A 24,902-nucleotide genomic window follows, 5' to 3' on the forward strand; every position below is an offset into this window, starting at 1 on the left:
GTGCATGCGCAGATCACCAATGATGATGTCATGGTGGGTGGGCAGAGCCTCCCGCCGGTTTTACTACTGGTTCTATAGAACCAGACTCAACCGGGAGCAACCCACCACTGATTAGGGAAGAGAACCTGTTATTAAATTACTTGAATCCCACCACTGTGTTAAGCCTTGCCTTTTTTATACAGATCAGAAGGCTGAAATACAGGGACAAACTGATCATAGCTTGAAAAAGTCACAGTCTGAGCACCAATCCAGCTTCATTGCCAAACCACTACAAACCAGACTGGAATTTTAAAAGCAACATGGGAAGTAAGTAGTTTAGCCTGCAGTGCAAAATTAGACTTAATAAGGATTGCTCAAAAGAGTTAAGACAAGAGAACACATTTCTTGAGACAATCTGAAGCCAGCAGAGTTTAGCACAGAATATTTAACTTTCTCAGTCAAGAGTGATTAACACTGTTCCTAGGTATGCCACAAATAAACTGCCCATTTTATGAATACATTATATTGATCGTGCTAATGTAGGATGAAATCTTGGAAAAGAGGACGGAACAGCTTTTAGATTTATTACAACTTCTTCCCATATGAATTTATAATGAGTAAAGCTGTTTGATTTTGCCTGTTTCCCGTTTGTAATGTAACAGATCACATCTCACCTTGTTTAATATGACAATTCCTTCCTGGGTGTCATTATTAGTAATGATACAAATGATATGAGGGTTATCTTCTTCTATTATATAATCCATAGCTGCATTGTCTCCTATGTCACTGTCATTTGCCATGATTTTGCCAAGGATGGTGCCCACAGGAGCTGCCTCTGATACATTCATTTCATAGCGCTCTTAAAGAAAAGGTGATTATCAGTACAAGCCTGATTAAATGTTCATTGTTCATTTGACAGCAACAAAATGTAAATTGTGATCCTTTCTGAGAATCGCATTGTTATGTAAAGAATTGTTGTAACAAATATTTCTTTGTTTGGGCTATTAGCTCATTGTCTTTAATAGCTTTTGACTGTTTAATTTAACCATTCTTGAATTTCAAAAGAAGTAGCTGTATAGAGGTTTTTTTTTAAAAGTATTGCAATATAGAACTGCTAAATCTCTTGTGCCTGAAGTTTTTCCTTTTAACTTGACACATTTATATCCTTGTTTATAATTAGAATAACACCAGTGAACAGTAGAACTTCAAAATATATCAAAGTTCTTAATTTAAATACTGATCAATTCGAAAATCCATTTCCCAAAGCAGATAAAATAAAGAAAATTCAATCAACTTTTTCCTGTTATATCCATATTATTGTCACCTTTTTTATTGACTCATATCAAGAGATTGCTGTCTCCTCTCCTCCCCCATCCCCTGGAAGCTATTTTCATATATCAATCACATTAGTTATGCTTCTGCTACCAGAGCATGAGATGCCCTCAAAAGCCTTTTCTCCCCTTGCTTTTATCTGATTCTTTTTTCTCTATTTTCTTTTCCTAATTGGGAAATGAAAGTCCTGGTCTTCTGATGTGTCTCTTTCATTCAGAGCAACCAATAATAAATACATAAATAACAACCGCAAAATCCAATATATGTATTAAAATAAAAATAAAAAACAAATACATTAAAGCAACTACAGTAAGGTTTCATCACATAAAAGTCTTCTGCTCTTACATATGCAAATCAAGATTCTTCTGAACTGTTTTATAAATTTACTTATAACAAATTAAGAACAGAGGCTCTACCCCCCCACCCCTTAGTTAGTTACTTTGTTATGTAGCATTATTTGATTTTGTTGCCTATTTTTTTAACTTAATTTCAAAATGGAATTTTGTGGATAACTGGGAGCCACCGTTTAAAGAATTTTATGTAACATGACTGTTCTTGTTACTCACACTCATGCCTAAGGAAGTTTATGGGAACTCTCCTGAGATGTCTTGGAAACTAACACTACGAATTTGAGATCCTATCTCTGTTTTAAGCCAAGGGATGTTTTCATTTTCTTAAATTAAAAAATCTGTTGGATTGCTATGAACTACTTTGCTTTCCATGTTATCCCATATTGGTTTATCACTACTTCATCTTCCTAGGGTTTTTGTCCTTAGATAACTCTTATTTCAGCTCTTCAACATATATTGTGTATATCGTATAGCCAAACCTGAGTACAGTAGTTGTGTGGTAATCGTTTAATAAAGAAAGACAGAAAAGGAGATAGCTTTAAAGATGAAGCAGAGAGGAAAATAATTCCTTCCGGTAGCATAATAATTACTATTTTAGAAAAATTCTGAGCTTCCAAACTTTTTATACATGACAACTTGCTGCAACATTAGCATAAAATAACCGACATTTAGTAAATTAAAGTTAGAGGCAGATTGTTATGCTTTATTTATTTAAATTTACTATATGCTCAGCTCCAATGGAGTTTTTAATGTTTTTAGAGATAGATGATGGCAAACAAATAGCAATAGCACTTAGACTTATATACCACTTCACAGTGCTTTACAGTCCTCACTAAGTGGTTTACAGAGTCAGCATTGCCCCCAACAATCTGGGTCCTCTTACTACAATCTATTCTGTTTTATTGTTTTACTGTTTTTACAGTTTCATTATTGTTTTATTTGTTGGTTTTATTACCAGCAATTGGTAACTGGTTATTGTTGTGAGCCCTCCAGATTTGCTTAAGATGCATAGCCATATAAATATTTTTAAAATAAATAATCAGTCAATCAATCTTGGGTCCCTTCTATGGAACCAGTGTGTTTTGTATGAAGTGGGGAAAACTCAGGTGATAAATTTTTGTTTTTAACAAGACTGGTACATCATGTGGATGTTACCTGGGAAAGACACATGGTCTCTCCATTTTATTTATATTCTGGTAAGTGTTAGGGTGGACTACCATGATCTACTTTATCACAACTTCTTCTAAAAATGATTAAGAAATTTCAGGCAGAACAACATACAGCTGCTTTCTCAATCCCAGTGCTAATTTAAACTTGAAATGTTGGGTGAGGTACTTTCACTTGTAGTAAGCTTAGTTGCCAGTAGAGGTCCTTCTCAGTTATTGTAAGAGAGAGATTGGCAAGTACAAGCTTAGGAAATGTATGGAAGGACATTTATATATTATCCAATATGTATCCAATATGTATTGATCTTAGAAGCATCTTCAGGTCATTTTTCTCATCAGAAAAATCTCTAAATCCGCTTGTTTTTCCTTAAACTGTATTCTTAATAATAAACCAATAGTAAATTCTGATTTACTATTGGTTTTAATGGCAATGTTTAGTATTTATAGTTTGTATTGATTATATTGACTCATTTGAAATATGATTATAATTTAAAGGTTTCATTTTTAAACATATTCCAGTACATAAATAAAAAATGCAGCACTGACAATGCCTATGGATACAATGATAGCTGTATTAAATTAGTGACAGCTCTGCTTGTCCTAGGCAAGGATGAAAAAAAAAAATCTTCCTAACTTCCTTATCCACTTATTATTATTATGGTTGGTTGCACAGTCAGCCAGATGTTTAGACTAGATTTGGCATTTTTATCTACCTATCAAATTCTTCCCAAGGACCTGGAATAGGCAGATGCTGTTGTTTGATGGTGTCAAAGTATTGTTGCAGGATGTAAGCTGTTCCAAGAAAGCTGCCTTTTGCAATTCACTGATGGTGATATTGTCAATGATAATGGTGTTCAGATGGGGCTCCAGATGTTTTAGGATTGTACCCAAGGCACTATCACTATTACAACTATCTTCGCTTTCTTTTGCTACAAATGCTTATATCTACCTGTATTTTCAGGCCTTTGTATTCTGTTATTTTCTTGAACTCTTTCTCGCTATTCTGCTTTCTCCAGATACTGCCATGCCCAATAACCAGACTTTTTTGTCTTTCTTTTTTTTTTCAAATGCAATCTTTTTATTTATTTTTTTAAAAAATAATTTTTATTGAAAACAAAAACTTTTAATTTGGTTCTTTTAAAATTTGGTTTTTAAAAAAACAAAAAAGTTTTTTTACAATTTTCTTCTTTTCAACATTTATGCACCAGTAAACATTTCTTACATATCCATTTTTCTCCCTTACTTCAATTTACCATTTATACATATGATTCTAATATTGATTTATATACATAAATATAACAATGTAGTCGATTTCAATCATACATTCTGTATCCGTTCCATTTCCACTTGTTTGTTACTACATTTCAACTCCTATATCTTCCTCATTTACTCTTTCCTTACCCTTTATACCTCTCTTCTAACCATTCATACCATTTCTCCCATACCATGTAGTATTCTGTTTCCTCCTTTTCTTGTATTTCTTTTGTGAGCTTGTCCATCTCATCTTTTTTGTCTTTCTTATTGACAATTGTTAAGTCTGGGGTTATGTGGCAGGTGCTTGTCTGTTTGAATTTTAAAGTCCCAGAGCACTTTAACTTCTTCATTTTCTATTATTTGGTCTAACTACCCATCAGTTCTTGCTTGAAGACAAATGATTATGGAAATAGAATATTTTAGAATGGAATATTTTAGAATATTTTAGAATATTTTAGAATAGAATAGAATAGAATAGAATAGAATAGAATAGAATAGAATAGAATAGAATAATAGAGTTGGAAGGGACTTTGGAGGTCTTCTAGTCCAACCCCCTGCTTAGGCAGGAAACCCTACACCACTTCAGACAAACGGTTATCCAACATCTTCTTAAAAACTTCCAGTGTTGGAGCATTCACAACTTCTGGAGGCAAGTTGTTCTACTGATTAATTGTTCTAACTGTCAGGAAATTTCTCCTTAGTTCTAAGTTGCTTCTCTCCTTGATTAGTTTCCACCCATTGCTATTTTTCCTACCCTCAGGTGCTTTGGAGAATAGCTTGACTCCTTCTTCTTTGTGGCAGTCCCTGAGATATTGGAATACTGTTATCACGTCATCCCTAGTCCTTCTTTTCATTAAACTAGACATACACAGTTCCTGGGTATGCTATGATTATATTTATTATATTAAAACTTATTCCAGAAATTATTGTTACATAGTATTTATATATCAGTACTAAGAATTCAATGGCAAAACAAATTTGTTTAAGGTTCCTTGATGAGGGTAATCAAGCTCATACATAATAATTATTAAATGTAGACACAGTGTAATACTAGCTTTCAATTACTGTTAACATACTAGGAATACAATATTTATGCATAGGTATTCAAATGGTAAAGAATAATGAAAATACATTCAACTTACTATGCTGAAAACGAGGAGGATTGTCATTAACATCAGATAGATTAATAGTCACTGTTGTTGTACCTGAAGGTCCACCAATTTGTTCAACTGTAGCTTTGATAACAACAAAATACTTATCTTGGGTTTCTCTGTCGCCTGGGTAGGCCGTTCTAACCACACCTATAAAATATAGAAGGAGCAGTGAACAGCCATTTTGTGACAAACAATAAACCAAGGGCATGATCTGGATAATTCTTTTATACTAGATTTACAAAAGAAATTTGTCAAAACTTGGATGAATCTTGTGAGAAGGAATAAAAAAGAAATAAAAATAAATCAAATTCTCTGACATTATTTTAATGGACTAAAGATTAAAACTGTTAGAATTAAAAAGGAAGAATAGAAAGTTAGATCATTTGACCAAGGTTAAAATATACTGTTCTTTTTTTCTGATCACCTGTAATAGACTTTTGCTGAAATGACAATATTGTATGAATTTGTTTATAAATAAGAGATGGGTCATGGAATGAAGATATTATTGTTTATACATTAAAAGGAAGTAAAATGTTACTAATATTGTTTATACTTCTTGTGGGAATTACTTCTTTATATATTTTTTTCTTTACTATAAACATTTTTTCTTTCTTTTTTTTCTTTGCACTTTTTATTTTCTCTCTGCTCTTCTTTCTTTTGGTTTGCATCAGTTTTTACTATTGCAATTATAATCTTTAACAAAATCATTATTATTTTTGGTAAAAAGAGAGACTAGTCATTGTGGATTAAACCAAAAATACAACTACTATAATTGCTTATTTCCAGTGGTCAACCAGATGTGATGTAAAAGCAAATAGTAAATATAGTCAAATTTGGGTGGCTGTTAATTTTATACATAAATTTAAAATGACCAATCAATCAATCACTATGATAATGATCATTATTAATAGTGTTATTCTCAACAGCTTTATCCAAACAATTGCCATATTTTTTGACATTTTAGTTAACTGTGTGCTACCTGAATTTTTTTCCCTTTCTGTATGACCTGAATTTCTCCCATTGAGTTTCATTGCAGTTTACCTGAATTCTAATACTAAATAAAGAAGAAAAACCTGGCATATTCACTTTGTTTTTTTACAGCTCTGTCTTCATTTAGCTTCTAAGATGCAGAGTTCCAAACCTTATACTCTTTTCACAAATGTAAATTCTCCAGCACCTCAATATCTTGCTAGCTCTCATTTGCATTCTACACTATTATTTTGAAATGTCACGGTCACATAGCATTCCAAATACTCTTGCATTTTAAAAAGATCTGGATGATATTTATCAACCTCACTCTCTGTTAGAAACCAAATTTCGAACTTATAGTATAGGATATTTTGTTTTATAACAACCTTACATTTCTGCATGGAGAAAAAAAATCATATAATTTATATTCAGTGTTATAATTTATTAAATAAGGGAGGAAAGTCAACATTTGTTTACCCAAGGAAGATTGTTAGATTGAAACTAGATCACGATAGCTCAAGCCCTTGATTCAGTAAATAATACAGTACATGTGGCTTTCCAATTTTCTAAATGAGATAGGATAGGTGGTATGTAAATCAAATAAATAAATAATAAATTATAATCTTACTGAATTAAATCTCATTTATTTACTCTTTGAAGTAATCATAAAAATGAATCTAATAAAAATTATAGAGTATAATATACTTAAGTGATTTATTGGTGATACTTAACTTAGAAAAGAAACAATACCTGAAGTTGGTTCCACAGAAAAATAGGGCTGTTCTGGCAGAATACTGTAAATCAGACGAACACCTGTTGGGTATGTTGCCGTCACCTGAATGACTGAGGTACCTGAGAAAACATTGGATGAAAAATCCAGCTGTTGTGAGAATATTGATTTTTGGATAGAGACATGCTCCCCTCAGTTATGATATTCTGTTACATTTCTATTTATTCTATAACATTAGTCCTTTAAAGGCTTTTTTAGGCCAAAGTGAGAAAAGGCCAATATCCCACCCACCCACCCTTTTTAAAAATAATAATAATAATAATGTCACTAAGATCACGGTCTTAGTTCTAAAGATGTAAAATTCCTTTAGAACACGAAATATGATCTGCAAACGTGGCAGTCACTTGTTTAAATCCTTGGTGGAGGTCCCTATTTCATGAGTGATGAGGAAGTAGAATCTTTCTTTATTTGAACGTAAGCGCTGCCTTAATTTCATCCATTTGCTCAGTGATGTACAAATGTTATAACTCTGGCCCTTTATTGAATTTCACATTCTGAATGGATAAGGAAGCTGATTTTGGTTGTCCATGACGGTAAGATGGAGTTTCTTTGTAATTATTTTATGTTCTGTATTTTTGCTTTTCTGTCAGGAATGAGGGCTATTATGGTCATAAAAACTGTACAATGTTGGAAATGCAATGATAGTTGGAATATAACAAGCTTTAAAGCTGCTTCACAAATCAATGTGCCACCCTTGGTTCTACAAGTAAAATAATGTGCTGCTTCATGACATTTGCTCTGTCTTTGACAAATCCAATAGCCAGAAGAAGCTTCCAATAAGATATGAAAGAAGCTGGACTACACCTTGGTGCATGAGTCTCTTGGGAGCTTTGAGGAGACATAAAACACACTGAAGATGTTCATAACATTTGGTGGACTGAGGCAAAGCTGTGCCATCCGCACCTGGGCAGATAAATAAATCCATTTAGAAGCATCGCCTACAGATACAGTGATCATATTTTCTTGGAAAATATAAAGGATGAACCTGAAAAGGGGGCAAATCTGAAAGACATTCATGAGGATAAACATGTTGCTTACTGTTTATAATAATTCTTTTTATATTTACGAGTTTGCTTTACAAATAAAATTAAAGAGCAAAATTTAAAAAAAAACTTTAGAAGAAAAACATTTTCTGATAAAAATACCTAAAATGAAACAGTAAACGTAACTTTATGTTAAAAAGACAATCTAATTTCCCCTTTTTCCCCACATTAATGTAGAAGACTGGGCACTAAGTGTACCATTGTACAGTAAAAGTTAAATGACCAAAACACTTGCCAAGGTCAAAAGTGACTGTTTGAAAAATAAAGAAATCTAAAGGACAGTTTTCTGAAATAAAGATCTGCCCTTTATTATAAAGGATTATTACAGTATCTATAAGAGGGCAGAACAGCTTTTTCAGATAACTGAATATAAGACACCAGTTCCAGTTAAGCCTTTTTCAAGGGACAATTCCTATGGATTCTGTTTCCCTATCTATGCTATATCCTACTTTCATGCCTTTGATGTCACTATCTTAAACAGTACAATACAGTACAGTCTAAACTTGGCAATTTTAAGAGTTGGGAACTTTAACTTCCAGAATGGTTGTCTGAGGAATTCTGGGAGTTGAAGTCTACAAGTTTTAAAGTTGCTAAGGTTGGACAACTCTGGTCTAGTCCTACTCACATTTGCCTAAATTATATTATTTTATCTACATGGTGGGGAAATTATTTTTAATGAAAGCTTAATGAGAACACATCTCCTTATAAGCCAGGTTTTAATTTAAGAATAATAATAGAATATGACAATTAATCATAAATGGGAAAGCTGAATATATCTATCATTGGAGACCCTTTGCAATAAATAAATTAGCAAAGATACTTGAATTACATTCAGATTTACTATTATTCTCCACGGAAGTAGTAAACCTGACGGAATTCAGGTTAAACAACTTAAACTGATGTTGTCAGTAATTTTAATACTGCTATTAACATTTATTGGCTATCCCTATCGTTCCTTAATTTTGGCTTGTTTAAAATTATGTTTTATTGCATTCCAGCCTGAATGTCTATACATTTAATAAATCAGTAAAATGAAGAAAAAATGGATACAAAATGGTCAAGCTGCTAAGGCATACTTTTCCCCTTCCTCCCCTATATTATTTATCCATTAATGGTCACTCTTCTTTTTATATACTGTATATACTTTCTGCTTTTGAAAGTATACATGTTCACGTGTAAGCATGTGAGCTGCTCTATTCTTTTAATTTTCCAGTTGCAGTAGAGTGAAAAGATAATAATAGAAGATTCTGGTCAGGAAGAAAAAAAAGCAATTGCAGTGTATCAATTCCTAATTTAATGCCTATGGTATGGCTTGAAATAAAGAAAGAAACTCCAAACAAGTAATGCAGCTATGATCCTCAACAGGATTCTGATAGCTTTTCATATCCTTGAGGTCTGGAATGAACATTTTCTACTGAAGAACAGATACTACAATCCATCTACTGAAGACAATTTCATCTCTACTTGGGAATTGTCTGTCTTCTGGACCTAAATCTGATACTATCCCAAGGGCCTTTGGGGAGATTACACCCATGAGAAAATATTCCCAAGCATTCTCTCTTTTTTTCTCAGATTGCTATGAAAAAAACTCATATCCAACTCATTTCTCACCCAGGTTTTAAATTTAAATACAAATCAACCTCCCTGTCAGATGAAAGAAGACCTACAGCATTTGTTAAGGCTTGGAGTATCACATTTTTCCATTTGTTACTGGATGTTTTACCTATAAATTTATCCGGAGAGCCCCAAAGGATTTTTATTTTCTGGTTAGAAAAACTAAGATATTATCTGTAAAAAAAAGTTGATAGGGAAAATGATTGCTGTTAAACCATTAGAAAATCCCCAAGCATTCTTTAAAATAACAACTTCCATAATGTGTTACAGACAACCCGTGCTACAGAGCCCACATTGCTTACATTCTGGGCTTAATTTAAAATGTTTAACCCATAAAGCCCTTTATGATTTGAATAGAATAGAATAGAATAGAATAGAATAGAATAATAGAGTTGGAAGGGACCTTGGAGGTCTTCTAGTCCAACCCCCTGCTTAGGCAGGAAACCCTACACCACTTCAGACAAATGGTTATCCAACATCTTCTTAAAAACTTCCAGTGTTGGAGCATTCAAAACTTCTGGAGGCAAGTTGTTCCACTGATTAATTGTTCTAACGGGCAGGACATTTCTCCTTAGTTCTAGGTTGCTTCTCTCCTTGATTAGTTTCCACCCATTTCTTCTTGTCGTACCCTCAGGTGCTTTGGAGAATAGTTTGACTCCCTCTTCTTTGTGGCAGCCCCTGAGATATTGGAACACTGCTATCACATCTTCCCTAGTCCTTCTTTTCATTAAACTAGACATACACAGTTCCTGCAACCGTTCTTCATGTTTTAGCCTCCAGTCCCCTAATCATCTTTGTTGCTCTTCTCTGCACTTTTTCTAGAGTCTCAACCTCTTTTTTTACATTGTGGTGACAAAAACTGAGTATAGTATTCCAAGTGTGGCCTTACCAAGGCATTATAAAGTGGTATTAACACTTCATGTGATTTTGATTCTATCCCTCTGTTTATGCAGCCTAGGACTGTGTTGGCTTTTTTGGTACTCAGACTTCTGTACCACTCCATAATGCTTTACAGTGCTCTCTGAGCAGTTTACAATGTCATCATTTCAAAGGTGTCTTAAGATCCACCTATATCAGCAGGCCTGGCATTCCCAGGGATGGGTGAATTCATGAGGTGGCTCCGCTATTATTAACATCCCTCCACTTATAATTTCTTTTCATATTTTAGTTCTGCTTTTAGTTTTTAATGCTTTTAAAATAATCATTACTATATAATAGTTTTAGGTAATTAATTTAGGTAATTTAGATGTGTTTAATGTTTTATTGGACTGTTGCATGCTGCCCAGAGTCACTTTCATGAGATGGGTGCTATATAAATTTGATTAATAAATAAATAAAATGAACAGCTGAAAAATGGACATGAGTTTCTGGATTGTAAGCCACCCAGAGTTATCTTGAGGCAAGATGGGCAGCCATAAATTTTACAAATACATATATACATACATACATACATACATACATACATACATACATACATACATAAATACATACATACATAGTTGGCTACTGGGGTTGCTTATGTTTTATATATGCATATGTTTCTAATTTTAACCTAACTATTGATGTTTTAATGGATTGATTGGGTACCATCAAGTCACAATTGACTCTTAAAAAACCACATATATAGATTTTCTCCATAACAACCTGTCTTTAACCTGATCTTTTGGGTCTTCCAATGGTGTAGTCATAGCCACTGTAACTGAGTCCATTCACTTTGCTGCTCTTCTTCACTTTCCTTCTGCCTTTCCCAATATTAAAGCCTTCTTCAGAGGATTAGGTGTTCCCATAACATTTAGTTCATAGAATAATTTGAGCCTGGTCATTTGTGTTTTGAGTGAGAACTCTGGGTTGATTAATTCAGTGATTTATTTGTTTGTTTTGTTGGCTTTGTCCATAGTATTCTCAGGAGTCATCACCAACATCAAAATCCAAAAGTATCAATACTCTTCTTATCTTGTTTCTTCAAAGTCCAATTTTCATTTCCACAGAATATCATGGGGAACACCATGGCTTACATGACTCTTCCCTTTGCACATATACACACATCACAGCATTTTCTGAGTTCTTTATGGCTGCTTTGCTAAGTGCTGGTCTGCATTTATTGTATGCCTTTTCCTTTACTGTTGAATGTTTTGTTACTATATATCTCATGAGTCGCAAATTTTGGGATTCTTTCATGATTGCAGCAGGATATAAATGTAATAATAAAAATAAACAAATGTCACGCTAGGTGTGTGGCATTTTATTAGAAGAACATGTAAACTCTTCATTCAGCTTCAATCACTGGGATACCTAGTTAATTAGTGATGTTAATTGGAGGATGCACTCCAATTTGATGAAGCTTTAATTGAAATGTGCCAGTGAATGGCACTCCAGACTGAAATATTTTTCTCCCTCTTCAAAGCATTAGATCAGTAGAGGCATGCTGCCTCATTCTAGATGCAAGGAGCATGTCCTTTACATATGCAGACCCCTGCCGAAGGAAAGCAGCCAGCTGAATTGTGTTCATGTCAGCTTCACTGAGGCCCAGTGACTTGATTTTGAAAATCAGTGTGCCATTTTGAATAAAATCATTTTAACAGTCAAGACAGTTAAAAGTCAAGACAAAATAGACAGTCAAGACAAAATAGAATGGAGGTTCCTCTGAAGCGATCATTAAAAATAATGGTTTTTTTCAGGCTTCCCTGTAATCCTTTGGGGGGGGGAGATGGAATCTTCTGGAGCTTTAACAGCTGCATGTTTTTTAAATGAGCGGACTTCTTAAAGCAGCCACATTTTTTTTTTCCAGTTTGAGAACTTGTGACTGTTTTGTGACAGAGAGGTGTCACATTCATGTGGTGTTTTTCCTAATCAGCTTCTAAACTTTTGAAAGCATTATTAAAAACACTAAGTATGAATATCATGGAAGTTAAAAGAGAATTATGGGAACAGTTTTAAAAATGCTTTTTAAATAAAACTTCTAGTCCACCAAAATGCCTAATAAATATGGTGTATTCTAATCATGCTCATATACATGTTTGTTGACATTTCAGCTACATAAATGAACTATGTTTTGGGAAAATGCCTAAGGGAATACTATACAGTTCCATTTGCAAAAGACATGATTCACTGTTATGGTTTCCTTGAGACTAATGAAATGTATATGGAAGAGGAGGAGGAAGCTGCCAGATAGTGTGCTGAATCTTGAAACAAATGTCCATTCATAATTTCATATTAAAATATTGATTCATGAACAATTTTACCCGGTGTTCTGTCTGGCAAGGGTTCATGAGTTGTTGTTGTTGTTGTTGTTACTGTTGCCTCTTCCGCATTAAGTCACACGCGTGGGATATTCCCCTCCTCTGATTGGTTAGCGCAGCCGGGCTCTCCCTATATAAGAGCTGTCAAACACCGGCTGAGGTGTTCTGTTCCCCGTTGTGTATTCTGAAGTAATAAACAGTTCCGTTGGTTCATCTAGTCACCTCATGCTGAGTTTGTTCGGATTTAACACTGGCGACTAGGATGGGATGTTTCTGAGGCGCCCATCGAGTATATAACGGTCAGACACACACACACACAAGCCGTTGAAGTAAGGATGGCTCCTCCAACTTTCGCCCCATACAATGCTGCTGCCGAAACTTGGGACGCGTATGAGGAGCGGCTTGAATGCTTTTTAGAGGCTAACGATTTTACAGACCTCTCTAGCAGTAAGAAAAGGGCTCATTTTTTGAATGCTTGTGGACCTGAGGTGTTTGCCACCGCCAGAGCATTAGTCACTCCACAGCCTGTACATACTACACCCTGGGATGTTCTAAGGGGAAAACTGAGGGCTCACTATGCCCGACCCCTTCACGAATAGCACGTAGGTTTAACTTGAGGCAAATCCTGCAGCAGGAAGGTGAGCCTGTTAACCAGTACATTGCCAGATTGCGAACAGCCGCCCTGGACTGTGAATTTCGGGATCTAGACGATGCCTTGGTTGAGCAGCTGGTTTGTGGGGTGTATGACATAGAGTTGCAGAGGCGTTTATTAGCAAAGAAAACCTTAGATCTTCAAACTGCCATCGAGGAGGCTCAGGCGGCAGAAATGTCAGACAAATCTGCTGTGGAAATTTGGAAGTTCCAAGCCCCTGTTAGCCAAGCTGGGGCTGTCCATTCTGAGGAGGTGATTTCTGAGGACGAGCCAGATGAGTCGGAGGTCAGTCACCTTAAGGCATTCGCTGGAAAGGGGAAGCGGTCAGCCGAGAAAAAAAATCCTCCATCCTCCTGTTTAAGTTGCGGCGAGAAACACCCCAGAGCAACGTGCCGATTCCGTTCTGTGACCTGCCGACGTTGCGGCAAACTGGGCCACCTTGCAAAGGTTTGCCGTTCAGGACACCAGAAGCCACCCACTTTTAGACTCAGGGACACAGCGGTCAACAGCAGTGAAGACTGTTTTGCGATTTTCTGAGGCCGGCGGGTCACGGAAGTGACCACCCACCATGGCTCCGTTGCACGATTGAGCAAGCTGTTCCTGACTGTGAAGATCGAAGGCGTTCCGTGTTGGATGGAAGTCGATACCGGCTCATCTAAATCTATCGTTTCTTGGACCAACCTCAAAGAAATGTTGTCTAGTCTGCAGAAGAACCTGATACGCCCCTGCCCAGTTAAACTTCGAGACTATCAAGGCAATAGGATTCCAATTATTGGGCAGGGTCGTTTCCTAGTGGAAAAAGATAATTTTACTGGTCGCCTCCCTTTAATTGTGGTAGACGGTTCTCTCCCCAGTTTGTTAGGTTTAGACTGGTTTAGTTCCCTGGGGCTTGCTATTTCAGGTATTCATTCTACAACGTCTGAAAGCGAGTTTGATGTGTTAACCCATGAATTCGGAGATGTTTTCGACAATACCCTGGGTAAATATGTGGGCTCCCCAATTTCACTAAATTTAGACCCCAACGTTGCCCCCAACGTTGGGGTCAAACCCCGGAGAGTTCCTCAAACTCTCCGGGGTTCAAACCCCGGAGAGTTCCTCTAGCACTCTGTCCTAAAGTTGAGGCAGAGCTGGATAAGCTTATCACCCAGGGAGTATTAGAACCCACTGACCATTCCAGGTGGGAAACACCAATTTTCATTCCTATCAAGCCAGACGGCTCGGTCCAAATCTGTGCTGACTTTAAGAGTACCTTAAATAGGGCGTTACAAGCCAACCCCTATCTGGTTCCAGTGGTTCAACACCTGCTCCACTCCCTGGGTGCTGGCTCCATTTTCGCTAAGTTAGATTTAGCCCAAGCTTATCAGCAGCTCCCGGTGGATGATGCCTCGGCCGAGGCTCAGACAATTGTAACCCACCGGGGGGCGTTTAGATGCAAGCGCTTGCAATTCGGTATCAGTGTTGCCCCGGGGTTGTTCCAAAACTTAATGGAACAGCTCCTGCATAGACTCCCTGGGGTTGTGCCCTATTCTGATGATGTGCTCATCTCCGCTTCTTTGCGGAGTGAGCTCGTCAGCCGTGTTAGGGCTCTCCTTATTTGGTTTATGAAGGCTGGCCTCAAGTTGAAAAAAACTAAATATCAAATTGGAGTGCCACAGGTTGAATTTTTAGGGTACTTAATTGATGCCACGGGTATTCACCCCATTCCTTCCAAAGTGGCAGCTATAAAACACGCTGCCATTCCCACGTGCAAGGCTTTTCTGGGGCTCCTCAATTTTTATAGTGTATTTTTACCCCATAAGGCTACTGTTGCTAAACCCCTTCACCGCCTTCTAGGAAAAAACATACCCTGGTCTTGGGGGGAGGCGGAATCCCGCTCTTTCCGAGCTGTCCAGGATTTATTAACATCCTCTGCTGTCCTGGTACAGTACAGCTCCCACTTTCCATTAGTTCTAACGGCTGATGCATCCCCTTTTGGCATTGGTGCTGTCCTTAGTCATCGTTTTCCAAACGGTTTGAAAGCACCTATTGCGTACTATTCACGCACTCTTTCTTCTGTGGAACGTAGGTAGAGCCAATTGGACAGAGAGGCACTGGCCGCTGTGGCCTCTGTCAAGAAATTCCATGATTATATTTATGGCCGCCATTTCGAACTGGTTACCGACCATAAACCCCTTCTAGGACTTTTAGCAGGGGACCACCAAACACCTTTGATACTCTCCCCTAGAATGTCACGTTGGACTGAATTTTTAGCAGCTAATAACTATACCAAGGTCTACAGGCCGGGTAAGCAAATAGCGCACGCTGATGCACTAAGTCGTTGTCCCCTACCATTGTCCGTCGTGGACCCTGCGCCAGCATCCTTGGTACTCCTTGTGGAGGACCTGCCACTTCCCTTGACCGCAACTGACGTTGCGGCCCACTCAGCTGATGACCCAGTCCTGGCTCAGGTGCTTGACTGGGTGGGTAGGGGGTGGCCATTGGGACGTGTGCCCGAACAGTTCAAGCCGTTCAGGCTCTGGCAACATGAACTGTCTGTCCACCGGGCTTGTCTCTTGTGGGGGCATAGAGTGGTCATTCCCCCCAGCTTACATACATCTATATTAGAATGTCTACACAAAGCCCATCCAGGGATTGTTAGGATGAAAGGACTGGGTAGAAGTTATGTGTGGTGGCCTGGAATTGATCAAGATATAACCGAGTGGGTTGGTAAATGCCATATGTGCCAACTCTCAAGGCCAGTGGCACCATCTGCCCCCCCCCCCCCAGGGAGTGGGAATTTCACGAGTTCATTTAGATTTTGCGGGTCCTTTCATGGGTCGCCAATTTCTTATTGTGGTGGATGCCTATTCGCGATGGGTTGAGGTGGAAATAATGCCATCCACTAACTCGGAGGCCGTTATATGGGTATTGAATAAGTTGTTTGCTACACATGGCCTTCCGGACGTCTTGGTGTCCGATAACGCCCCACAACTGACGTCCACCCCATTCCAGGCATTCTTGGCCAGCCTAGGTATCCGCCATGCCCAGGTATCCCCTTATTGTCCATCCAGTAATGGTTTAGCGGAAAGGACCGTGAGGTCAGCTAAAGAGGCGCTGGCCAGGCTTGGGCCAAGGGGTTGGCAGGAAAGGGTGTCCACCTACCTACTGTCTCAACATATGATGCCTTGCATGAGTACTAACTGAAGCCCAGCCGAGATGCTGATGAGCCGCCGATTACACACCATGTTAGACCGTCTGCACCCCTCGTACGCACCGGAACGGCCCATGACAGGCTGCTTGCCACCCAGGGTGTTTACTGAGGGGGACCTGGTTTTTGCTCGAAACTATGGGGGCGACCCTCGGTGGTTAACAGGACAGATTTTACAAGTTACGGGCCCCTGCTCTTACAGGGTCCTGCTTGTTGACGGCAGAATATGGCAGCGCCATGTGGACCAGTTACGGAGACGCTCGTTAGTCCTGGTTCCGGCGGGGGTGGACAGACCGTCATCTGGTGGGCAACCAACCCCCATATTTCATCCAACTCCAAGCCCACATACGACTGAGAGATTACAGTGACGCCCCAAAGAAATGCAGCAGTCTCCCGACTTACCTGACATAGATGCCCGGGGGTCCATTCCAGAACACACTCCACCTGTTGAGCCAGCCACTCCTCCACCAATACCTGAACCGAGCCTGCCAGTGGCCAGTCCCGTATTAAGGCAATCCGAGCGAGAGCGAAGGCGCCCGGAGTACCTAAATGATTACGCTTGTGCGATCCAAGGGGGGAGGGTGTTCTGTCTGGCAAGTGTTAATGAGTTGTTGTTGTTGTTACTGTTGCCTCTTCCACATTAAGTCACACGCGCGGGAGATTCCCCTCCTCTGATTGGTTAGCGCAGCCGGGCTCTCCCTTTATAAGAGCTGTCAAACACCGGCTGAGGTGTTCCGTTCCCCGTTGTGTATTCTGAAGTAATAAACAGTTCCGTTGGTTCATATAGTCGCCTCATGCTGAGTTTGTTCGGATTTAACACCCACCTTTGACTGATATGCCAATTGTAGCCCTTTTTGTAACCAGAGATCCTTGTGATGGTGATCTATGGTTTTATCACCTCTAGGTTAGACTACTACAACACAATCTTTTAGGGCTACCTTTGAAGACCATTCAAAAACTACAGTGCCAAAACAATAGCAGAGTAACACCTTTGCTACTTGTGGTTGCCAATTGGTACTTAGTTAAAAATGCTGGAGATCACATGCCTTGTCCTTGAACTACCTTTGAGACTGTTTCTTCCAAAGAAAATCTTCCTGTCCTTTTCTTCTTTTTGAGAAGAGATGCTTCTGGTTCCTCTCCTGGATAAGATTATGGGATATAGATATGGAGATATTTACAATATCTCCGAACCATATTGTACATTAGTATCTTTTGCACTGGAGATAAATTCCTTGTGTGTCTAACAACACTTGGCTAATAAATTTGTTCTATTCTATATTTTAAATCTTTTATATCATGGTCTTTCTGTCAAGAAGCAGCTTCACCTCTGAGGCTAGATTAACAATTTCCATGCAGAGCTTTCAGAAGGTAGTTAAATGCTCATATTCTATTGTGCTTTTGTTAGTTATCTGGTATGGCTTGCTTATTACCTTGATTTCCCCACCCCCAATTAATTTAATTAATTTCAGAAAAAAAAACTATTGTAATTGTTTCTTGGCATAGAAATCTGAGCAAGAAATAAATTAACATCTCCTGGAACTAAATAGATTATATGTGTTGTAGGTGTAACAGCATCTGAAAAAGAACTGAAATGAATTTGAATGCACTTTAGGTATAAGATGCTGCTTTTCATTCTCCTTCCTCTTCATTACAGCATCAATTATTTTGAAAATTGTCAGAAACTGAGTGATCTATACTGGATCAAGACCTCATAAAACTGCCCAGATATATCTACAGTACCCAAATACCATGCCAATTCTAAGAAGCAAAAATTAAACAGAGAGAAGACACGGTCAGAAAGATGGAGCTATAAACTGAATCTAGTGCAAATTGGAAAGGCAACAACAAGAACAACAAGAACAACAAGAACAACAACAACAACAACAACAACAACAACAACAACAACAACAACAACAACTGCAACACTCATCCAAATTACTGCTAGGTGTCATTTTTAGTAAGACTCCTCAAGCTAGATGAAATAGACTAGGTTTTTTAACTCTATATTCTTATCAATACTTGTTCAGCTAAGTAAACCAGATTACAAGTCTCTAAAGAGTACAAGTCTCTAAAACTGTAACTTTTTCAGGCCGAGGGTATCAGAAAATAAAGGGTTTTCTGGATGCAAGCCCTGGGAATTTAAGTTAAAGGGTTTGATTTGGGGAGGGGGGTTGTTGTGGGAGGAGATCCTAGAAGGCCACTCACTCACTGATTCTTATTGGACCAAATCAGCAAAGCATATTCTTGAATGCTTATTTTAAAGAAGCAGAAATCTCCAGAAAGTAGAAGTCCAAAAATGGTGTGTCCAGAAAATCCAATCAGGGTATAATGGAATGTACAGGATCTTTAAAATAAAGAATCCTTGTGAAGTCTTGGTACTTGGGAGAAAAAACCACATTCCTGTAGCAACTGCAATAGTTATTTTATCAGTACCCAAACAGCATCAATAAAAGAGCTAAGTACAAAATGCCATACCTTCTGGAGACATTTCAGGAACTGTAGCTTCATAAGGCCCATCCAAGAATTGTGGACCATTCAGATAATTATCTTGCTTGTCTAAGTCAGACTTCAGCTGGAAAAAAAAAAGTATTAAGCTGATCTGCAAATATCATTCAAGTAAAGCTCATTGTTTTCAAAATGAAGTAAAAGAAGAGAGAAAGACGGACACGGTCAGCAATACGTTTTAGGTTGAGATTCATATTAACAGAAATATTAACACGCAAAAAGCAGGTGAACTGATGCATTGGTTGTCTGCCCAAACTTGTTTGTTTGTTTCTGATTCAGGAAGAAAATTCTTAAAAACAAACAGTTGTAGAATATGACATTTGGGCTGAAAAATATTAAAAAATGCTAAGTCCAAGAGATGATAGGTCAAACAACAACAAACAAAACGATCCAGGGTTTTACTGTCTCTCCCTTCTTTTTCAACATTTCCCTGAAGCCAATGGGTGACACTATATATCATTGATGATATCCAGTTATACATTTATGTCACTGTCTAGCCAAGTGAAGCTGTTTTACTTCTGTCCCAATACCTGGACATTGCAAAATGATACATGTTCTACTCTCACATTGCTTCTGATCTATTTCCAACAAATCTCAGAAGTTCTGAAAGAACTAAATATCTCCAAGCATGACCCTATAATTTAATTTTAATTTTCCATACATGGCCTCTGCACATATGTCCAGCTTTGATCTTGATCCTACTTCTGGATTTTTGAAGCAGAAGAGCAAAGAACGTTCCTGGACCAAACCAAAGATCTGTTTAATAGGTCTCCTCTACCTTGGGTGTTTAAAATTTATTACCAGTGATTCAAGGAGGTATTATACAGTCAACCACACCTGGAGTTACCCTCTATGAATTTATTTAGCTCCCTTTTAAACATTCCAAATTGGTGGCTAATACCACATGTGATGGCAACATACCCCACAGTTTAACTTTGTTTTGTGTAATATTGTATTTTAGAATAGAATAACAGAATTGGAAGGAACCTTGGAGGTCTTCTAGTCCAAACCCTTGCTTAGGCAGGAAACCCTACACTACTTCAGACAAATGGTTATCCAACATCTTCTTAAAAACTTCCAGTGTTGGAGCATTCACAACTTCTGCAGGTAAGTTGTTCCACTGATTAATTGTTCTAACTGTCAGGACATTTCTCCTTAGTTCTAAGTTGCTCCTCTCCTTGATTAGTTTCCATCCATTGCTTCTTGTCCTACCCTCAGGTTCTTTGGAGAATAGCTTGACTCCTTCTTTTTTGTGGAAGCCCCTGAGATATTGGAACACTGCTATCATGTCTCCCCTAGTCCTTCTTTTCATTAAACTAGACATACACAGTTCCTGCAACCATTCTTCATATGTTTTAGCCTCCAGACCCCTAATCACCTTTGTTGCTCTTCTCTGCACTCTTTCTAGAGTCTCAACCTCTTTTTTACATCATGGTGACCAAAACTGAATGCAGTATTCCAAGTGTGGCCTTACCAAGGCATTATTAAATGGTATTAACATTTCACATGATCCTTTCTTACATTTTGTTTCATCATGTGAAAGTTGTAACTGTAGAAAAACTCTAGATTTGCATACTCTGTACAAGCCTTGATTTTATATATCTTCACCTTGTCTCCATTATTTTGCTTGACTCTAAGTTAAGAAGCACCCAAAGCTGTAATCTTTTCTATAACGGAGTTGTTCTATTTCCTAATAATTTTGTTGCTTTAAAGAAAAAAAAATTCTCTTCCAGTTCTATCATATGCTTTCTGAAGTGTATGACCAGAAATGTATACAGCATTCAAAATGCAGTCTTATTAGAGTTGTATATTTAGAATACTTTTATTTTTGAGTTCATTTCTAATCATTCCAAATATGGAACTTGTCTTTTCTTAGTAGGCATACAAGTGCCATAGTGAATAATAATCACATTGCATACTGAGCTAAGTCTCCCCTCCCCTCCCAATCAGGTTGTCAGAATAAATAGAACATTGGTTTGATATGTTAGGATTAGTCTATTAGTCATATTCAAAGGGAAACCATCAAGAATTGTTATAAATGCACTGTAGAAATTCACTGAAAAAGCCACTTTTCGTTTTCTATGTACACTATCCTTTATGTGGGTCAAAATGTTCTGAAGTCACTTTTTTTTTGGCATTCAGATTAAAAATCCATATTTGAATTTCCTTACTCTTTTGTTGATTTTTTTAAAAGGCAAACCATTGGATAGTATGAGTACATTCTAAAAGGATACCACAATTATGGATACATGCATTTTAATGTATGTCTCTCTTTGCCCTTTCTGAAATAAGTCATCATTCTTCCATCATGGTTGCTTTGAAAAAGCTGTGAAAAGTAATTAATGGATTTTGAGTACTTCACCCTTTGGGCCCAATTAAATTTTAGCACCAGTTAATTAGTGGTTAAACTTTTTGCCATTCATTCAACTTGAAAGTTGCCTTACAGAAAAGGTTGCAAGATCTAAGTATCAAAAAGTGGATTTAGGTGTGTTTTTGTTTACATGTTTGGTCTTGCTTTTTCCAGCAGTAGAGGAGAAGGACACAAAAGATGAGAGGAGGAGCAAAAGAGGAGAAGAGGAGGAAAAATTTGGAGTAAAAATTAGTAAATGTGCAACCAGTGTCTATATTTTAAGAAGGATAAAAAATAATTGCTCCTTGTGGCAAAGCCACATTAAAGTAATGAACCATGCAGGGCCCTAGAGCTGTCTTACTGGTAAAAGGATTTAGTATTAATCTGCTTCATTAAAAATTAATGATGAGTAAATTAGCCATTACTTAACATAATAAAATATCCAGCTAAAATACTGGTAACTCATTCCTTGTGCTATGTGTCTACTCCAATGAAGAACCAAAACTGAATAACAAGGGTAACAAGGGTCAAAATCAATGGCCAGATGTTGATAATGAATCAACTGTTTAAAATTATTTTTGGAAAACAAAAAGGGTTGGTCAGTTCCACAAATTTGTCTTACCGACCAGGAATACTAACACTTGAAGTAGGTTTTCCAAGACACCTACTAGTGGTATTGGAGCTCACATTCCCCAAATTGCTGGGGCTCTATAATTCAAGAGAAGTCCAAATAACCACAAGGGACTGGCAGCAATGAGAAAATGCCAGTAACTGTTTGGTGAATCTCTACAGAAGGATAGCACCTTTTATTTTATTTATTTTTTTTAAAAAAAATCAAAATATAAATAGTAAAACTATTACTACCTTATGGATATTCAGTCATACAGGAGTTGTTCTCTTGCTAGTCAGGTGATATCACTGACAGTATCACATTGAGTGACACTCAATGTGATACTGTCAGTGTCACATTAGATCAGAGGTCTTCAAACTTGGCAGCATAGCTGGCTGGAGAATTCTGGGAGTTAAAGTCCACAAGTCTTAAAGCTGCCAAGTTTGAAGACCTCTGCATTAGATAATCTAATTGGTTTTGCTGCCTGATGTCCCACTCCACCAGATTCCTATGCCTAAATAAAAGCAGATACAGAATTTCTCCTGATTCATTTAAATGAGAACCTTTAGGAAAATAGTAGCGAATGCTTCTGTGCTTCTATGTCTTTTATAGATCATTGTATATTGCTACATATACAATATAACACAAGAAAGTTTCAAGAAAAATTCTTTCTCACCAGACCGGATTAAAGGAAAGCTTAGTCAAGCAGCCAGATACCAATCAACACCTTGGTCTCTTGCTAATCTCCTTTCAGAAGAGTTACCATACCTGGCCTGATTTCAAAGGAAGTGTTGACATCATTTCTTCCTGTGCAACCAGCAAGCTCCGAACATGGCTATGTTTCACACTCTGAGATCTCATCAAACCTTGTTCCTTGTTCTTAGTATTACAATTGTGCATGCAGGGAAGACATGGCCCCACGTGAACGAGGGCCAAAGCAAAAGAAATCCATTTCTGGCAATACATGCTGATAAATCCTTTTCAATCAATATGCATCTGCAGAAAGAAAGAAAGAAAAAGGTAACTCTTAGAGCAGAAACCTTGTTTCTGTGTCAAACGGATAAAAACCACCTTTAAAGAAAAGTATCTTTGATTCCATGTTTGTTTTTCAGAAACATGTAAACCCACAAACAGGATAGAGACAGGAAAATCATCTTTATCATAGCTGACCAATTAAGCTTCAACATTATTGTTATGGAACCTAACAACAATTCTAAAAAAATATTCAGCCATATGGTATAAGCACCTAAAGGAGAAAACAACAAGTGTTTTTTTTTCTATTTCTTTTCCTTTTCTTTCTTTCTTTCTTTCTTTCTTTCTTTCTTTCTTTCTTTCTTTCTTTCTTTCTTTCTTTCTTTCTTTCTTTCTTTTTGTCAATTTTAATCAATCCTACAATAGTATATATGAACTTGTAGCTCTGTTTTTTTTCTCTTAGTGAAAGGTTTTCCAGCCTTTAAGATGCATCGATTCCCAACTCCAAACATGCTGTCTGGGTAATTCTCAAACTTGAAATCTATACTTCTTAAAATTGCAAAGGTTGAGAAACACTATCCTAGCAGGACATCGAGGGAAACAATGGCAGACTGAAGATAGCTCTGTAGTGTATGGAGCTGACAGCTTCAGCGAAGAGAGGAGTCGGAAAGTGGCTTGGCTCCTTGAACTGTCTGGATCAAGAAGTGGACCAGATTTCTCACAGGTGCTCCTTACAAAAATCCCCACAAAAAGATCATAAAAAGAGTGGCTTCCAGTGAGTTTCAGAGCTCTGGGATCTATGAGAAAATCATCTTCTCTAAGCTGTAGTTTGGCTCCATCAAATGGACACTGGGTTTGCGCAGTTGCTCACTTAATCAATTGTGGAAATGGCTTGTTAGCTACTTTTTAGATATTAAGAACCTTCAGAAAGACAGGTTTCATTACACCACGTTATTCTCCTTCAATCCTCAGTGAACGAAGTTTCGTGTAAATTTAAGAACGTAAAGAAACATATTTTATTTTGATATAAAAAACCAAAAGGAGGACAAAAATGTTGGGTTTGGAAAGTTGCAAATAGAAATAAGACTTTGAAACTAATTATGAAACTCCTTCCTGTGGGTTATTTAACATTTCATTAAAATATATGAAGCTTTTGAATTTAATTGCAAGAAATCTTTCCATGGGAAAAAGGGGTGGATTAGGAAGAAAAAAAAATGATAAGAGGAGACCTGAAGGCTGGTCACCAGAGGTAACCAGAAAGAATTAAAAATTACAATTAAAGGCAAAGTAGTATATTGATACAGAATGGAGAAAAGTATTTTAATTCTGGAAGAATTCAAGACTATTTGGCAACAATGTACTGTACTTAGAACTTTCTTTAAAGACTGTCTACTACTATAAAAGTGTCTTTAGAAGAAAAGGTGGATGACAATATATCTGAGAATCAGACTGTTTTGGATAAGGATTTAAAAATGACAGACTACAGGAATGATATGGACAAAGATGTTACACAGGACTTACAAATGAAACCAGGTGATATTTTAATAGCTACAAGGGACACAAAGATATTAAAGTAGAGCAGGGGTGTCAAACTTGTGGCCCACGGGCTGGATGCATCACATGCTGGCCACGCCCACACTAGTTTAACAAAGGGGGGAAAAGTCATAATACGTCACATGACACCAATGAGACACCACGAGTTTGACACCCTTGAAGTAGAGGAATGACTTGGATAT

General features: G+C 37.5%; 1 protein-coding gene across 1 annotated transcript in view; it reads right to left on the reverse strand.

Annotated features, from left to right (window-relative positions):
* Positions 1–24,902, reverse strand: part of LOC139315910 (cadherin-19-like) — a 68,981-nt gene that overhangs the window by 22,223 nt on the left and 21,856 nt on the right. The window contains exons 2-6 of the mRNA XM_070942412.1: positions 22,963–23,190; positions 19,205–19,301; positions 6,955–7,056; positions 5,224–5,382; positions 654–838 (exon numbers count right to left, since the gene is read on the reverse strand). Of these exons, the coding sequence (XP_070798513.1) occupies positions 654–838; positions 5,224–5,382; positions 6,955–7,056; positions 19,205–19,301; positions 22,963–23,160 (741 nt within the window). The 5' untranslated portion in view covers positions 23,161–23,190. The remainder of the gene's footprint in view (positions 1–653; positions 839–5,223; positions 5,383–6,954; positions 7,057–19,204; positions 19,302–22,962; positions 23,191–24,902) is intronic.

This window comes from Pituophis catenifer, unplaced genomic scaffold, assembly GCF_029215685.1.
Source record: "Pituophis catenifer annectens isolate HBS135680 unplaced genomic scaffold, rPitCat1.0.hap2 SCAF_3, whole genome shotgun sequence".
Classification (NCBI taxonomy): Eukaryota; Metazoa; Chordata; class Lepidosauria; order Squamata; family Colubridae; genus Pituophis; species Pituophis catenifer.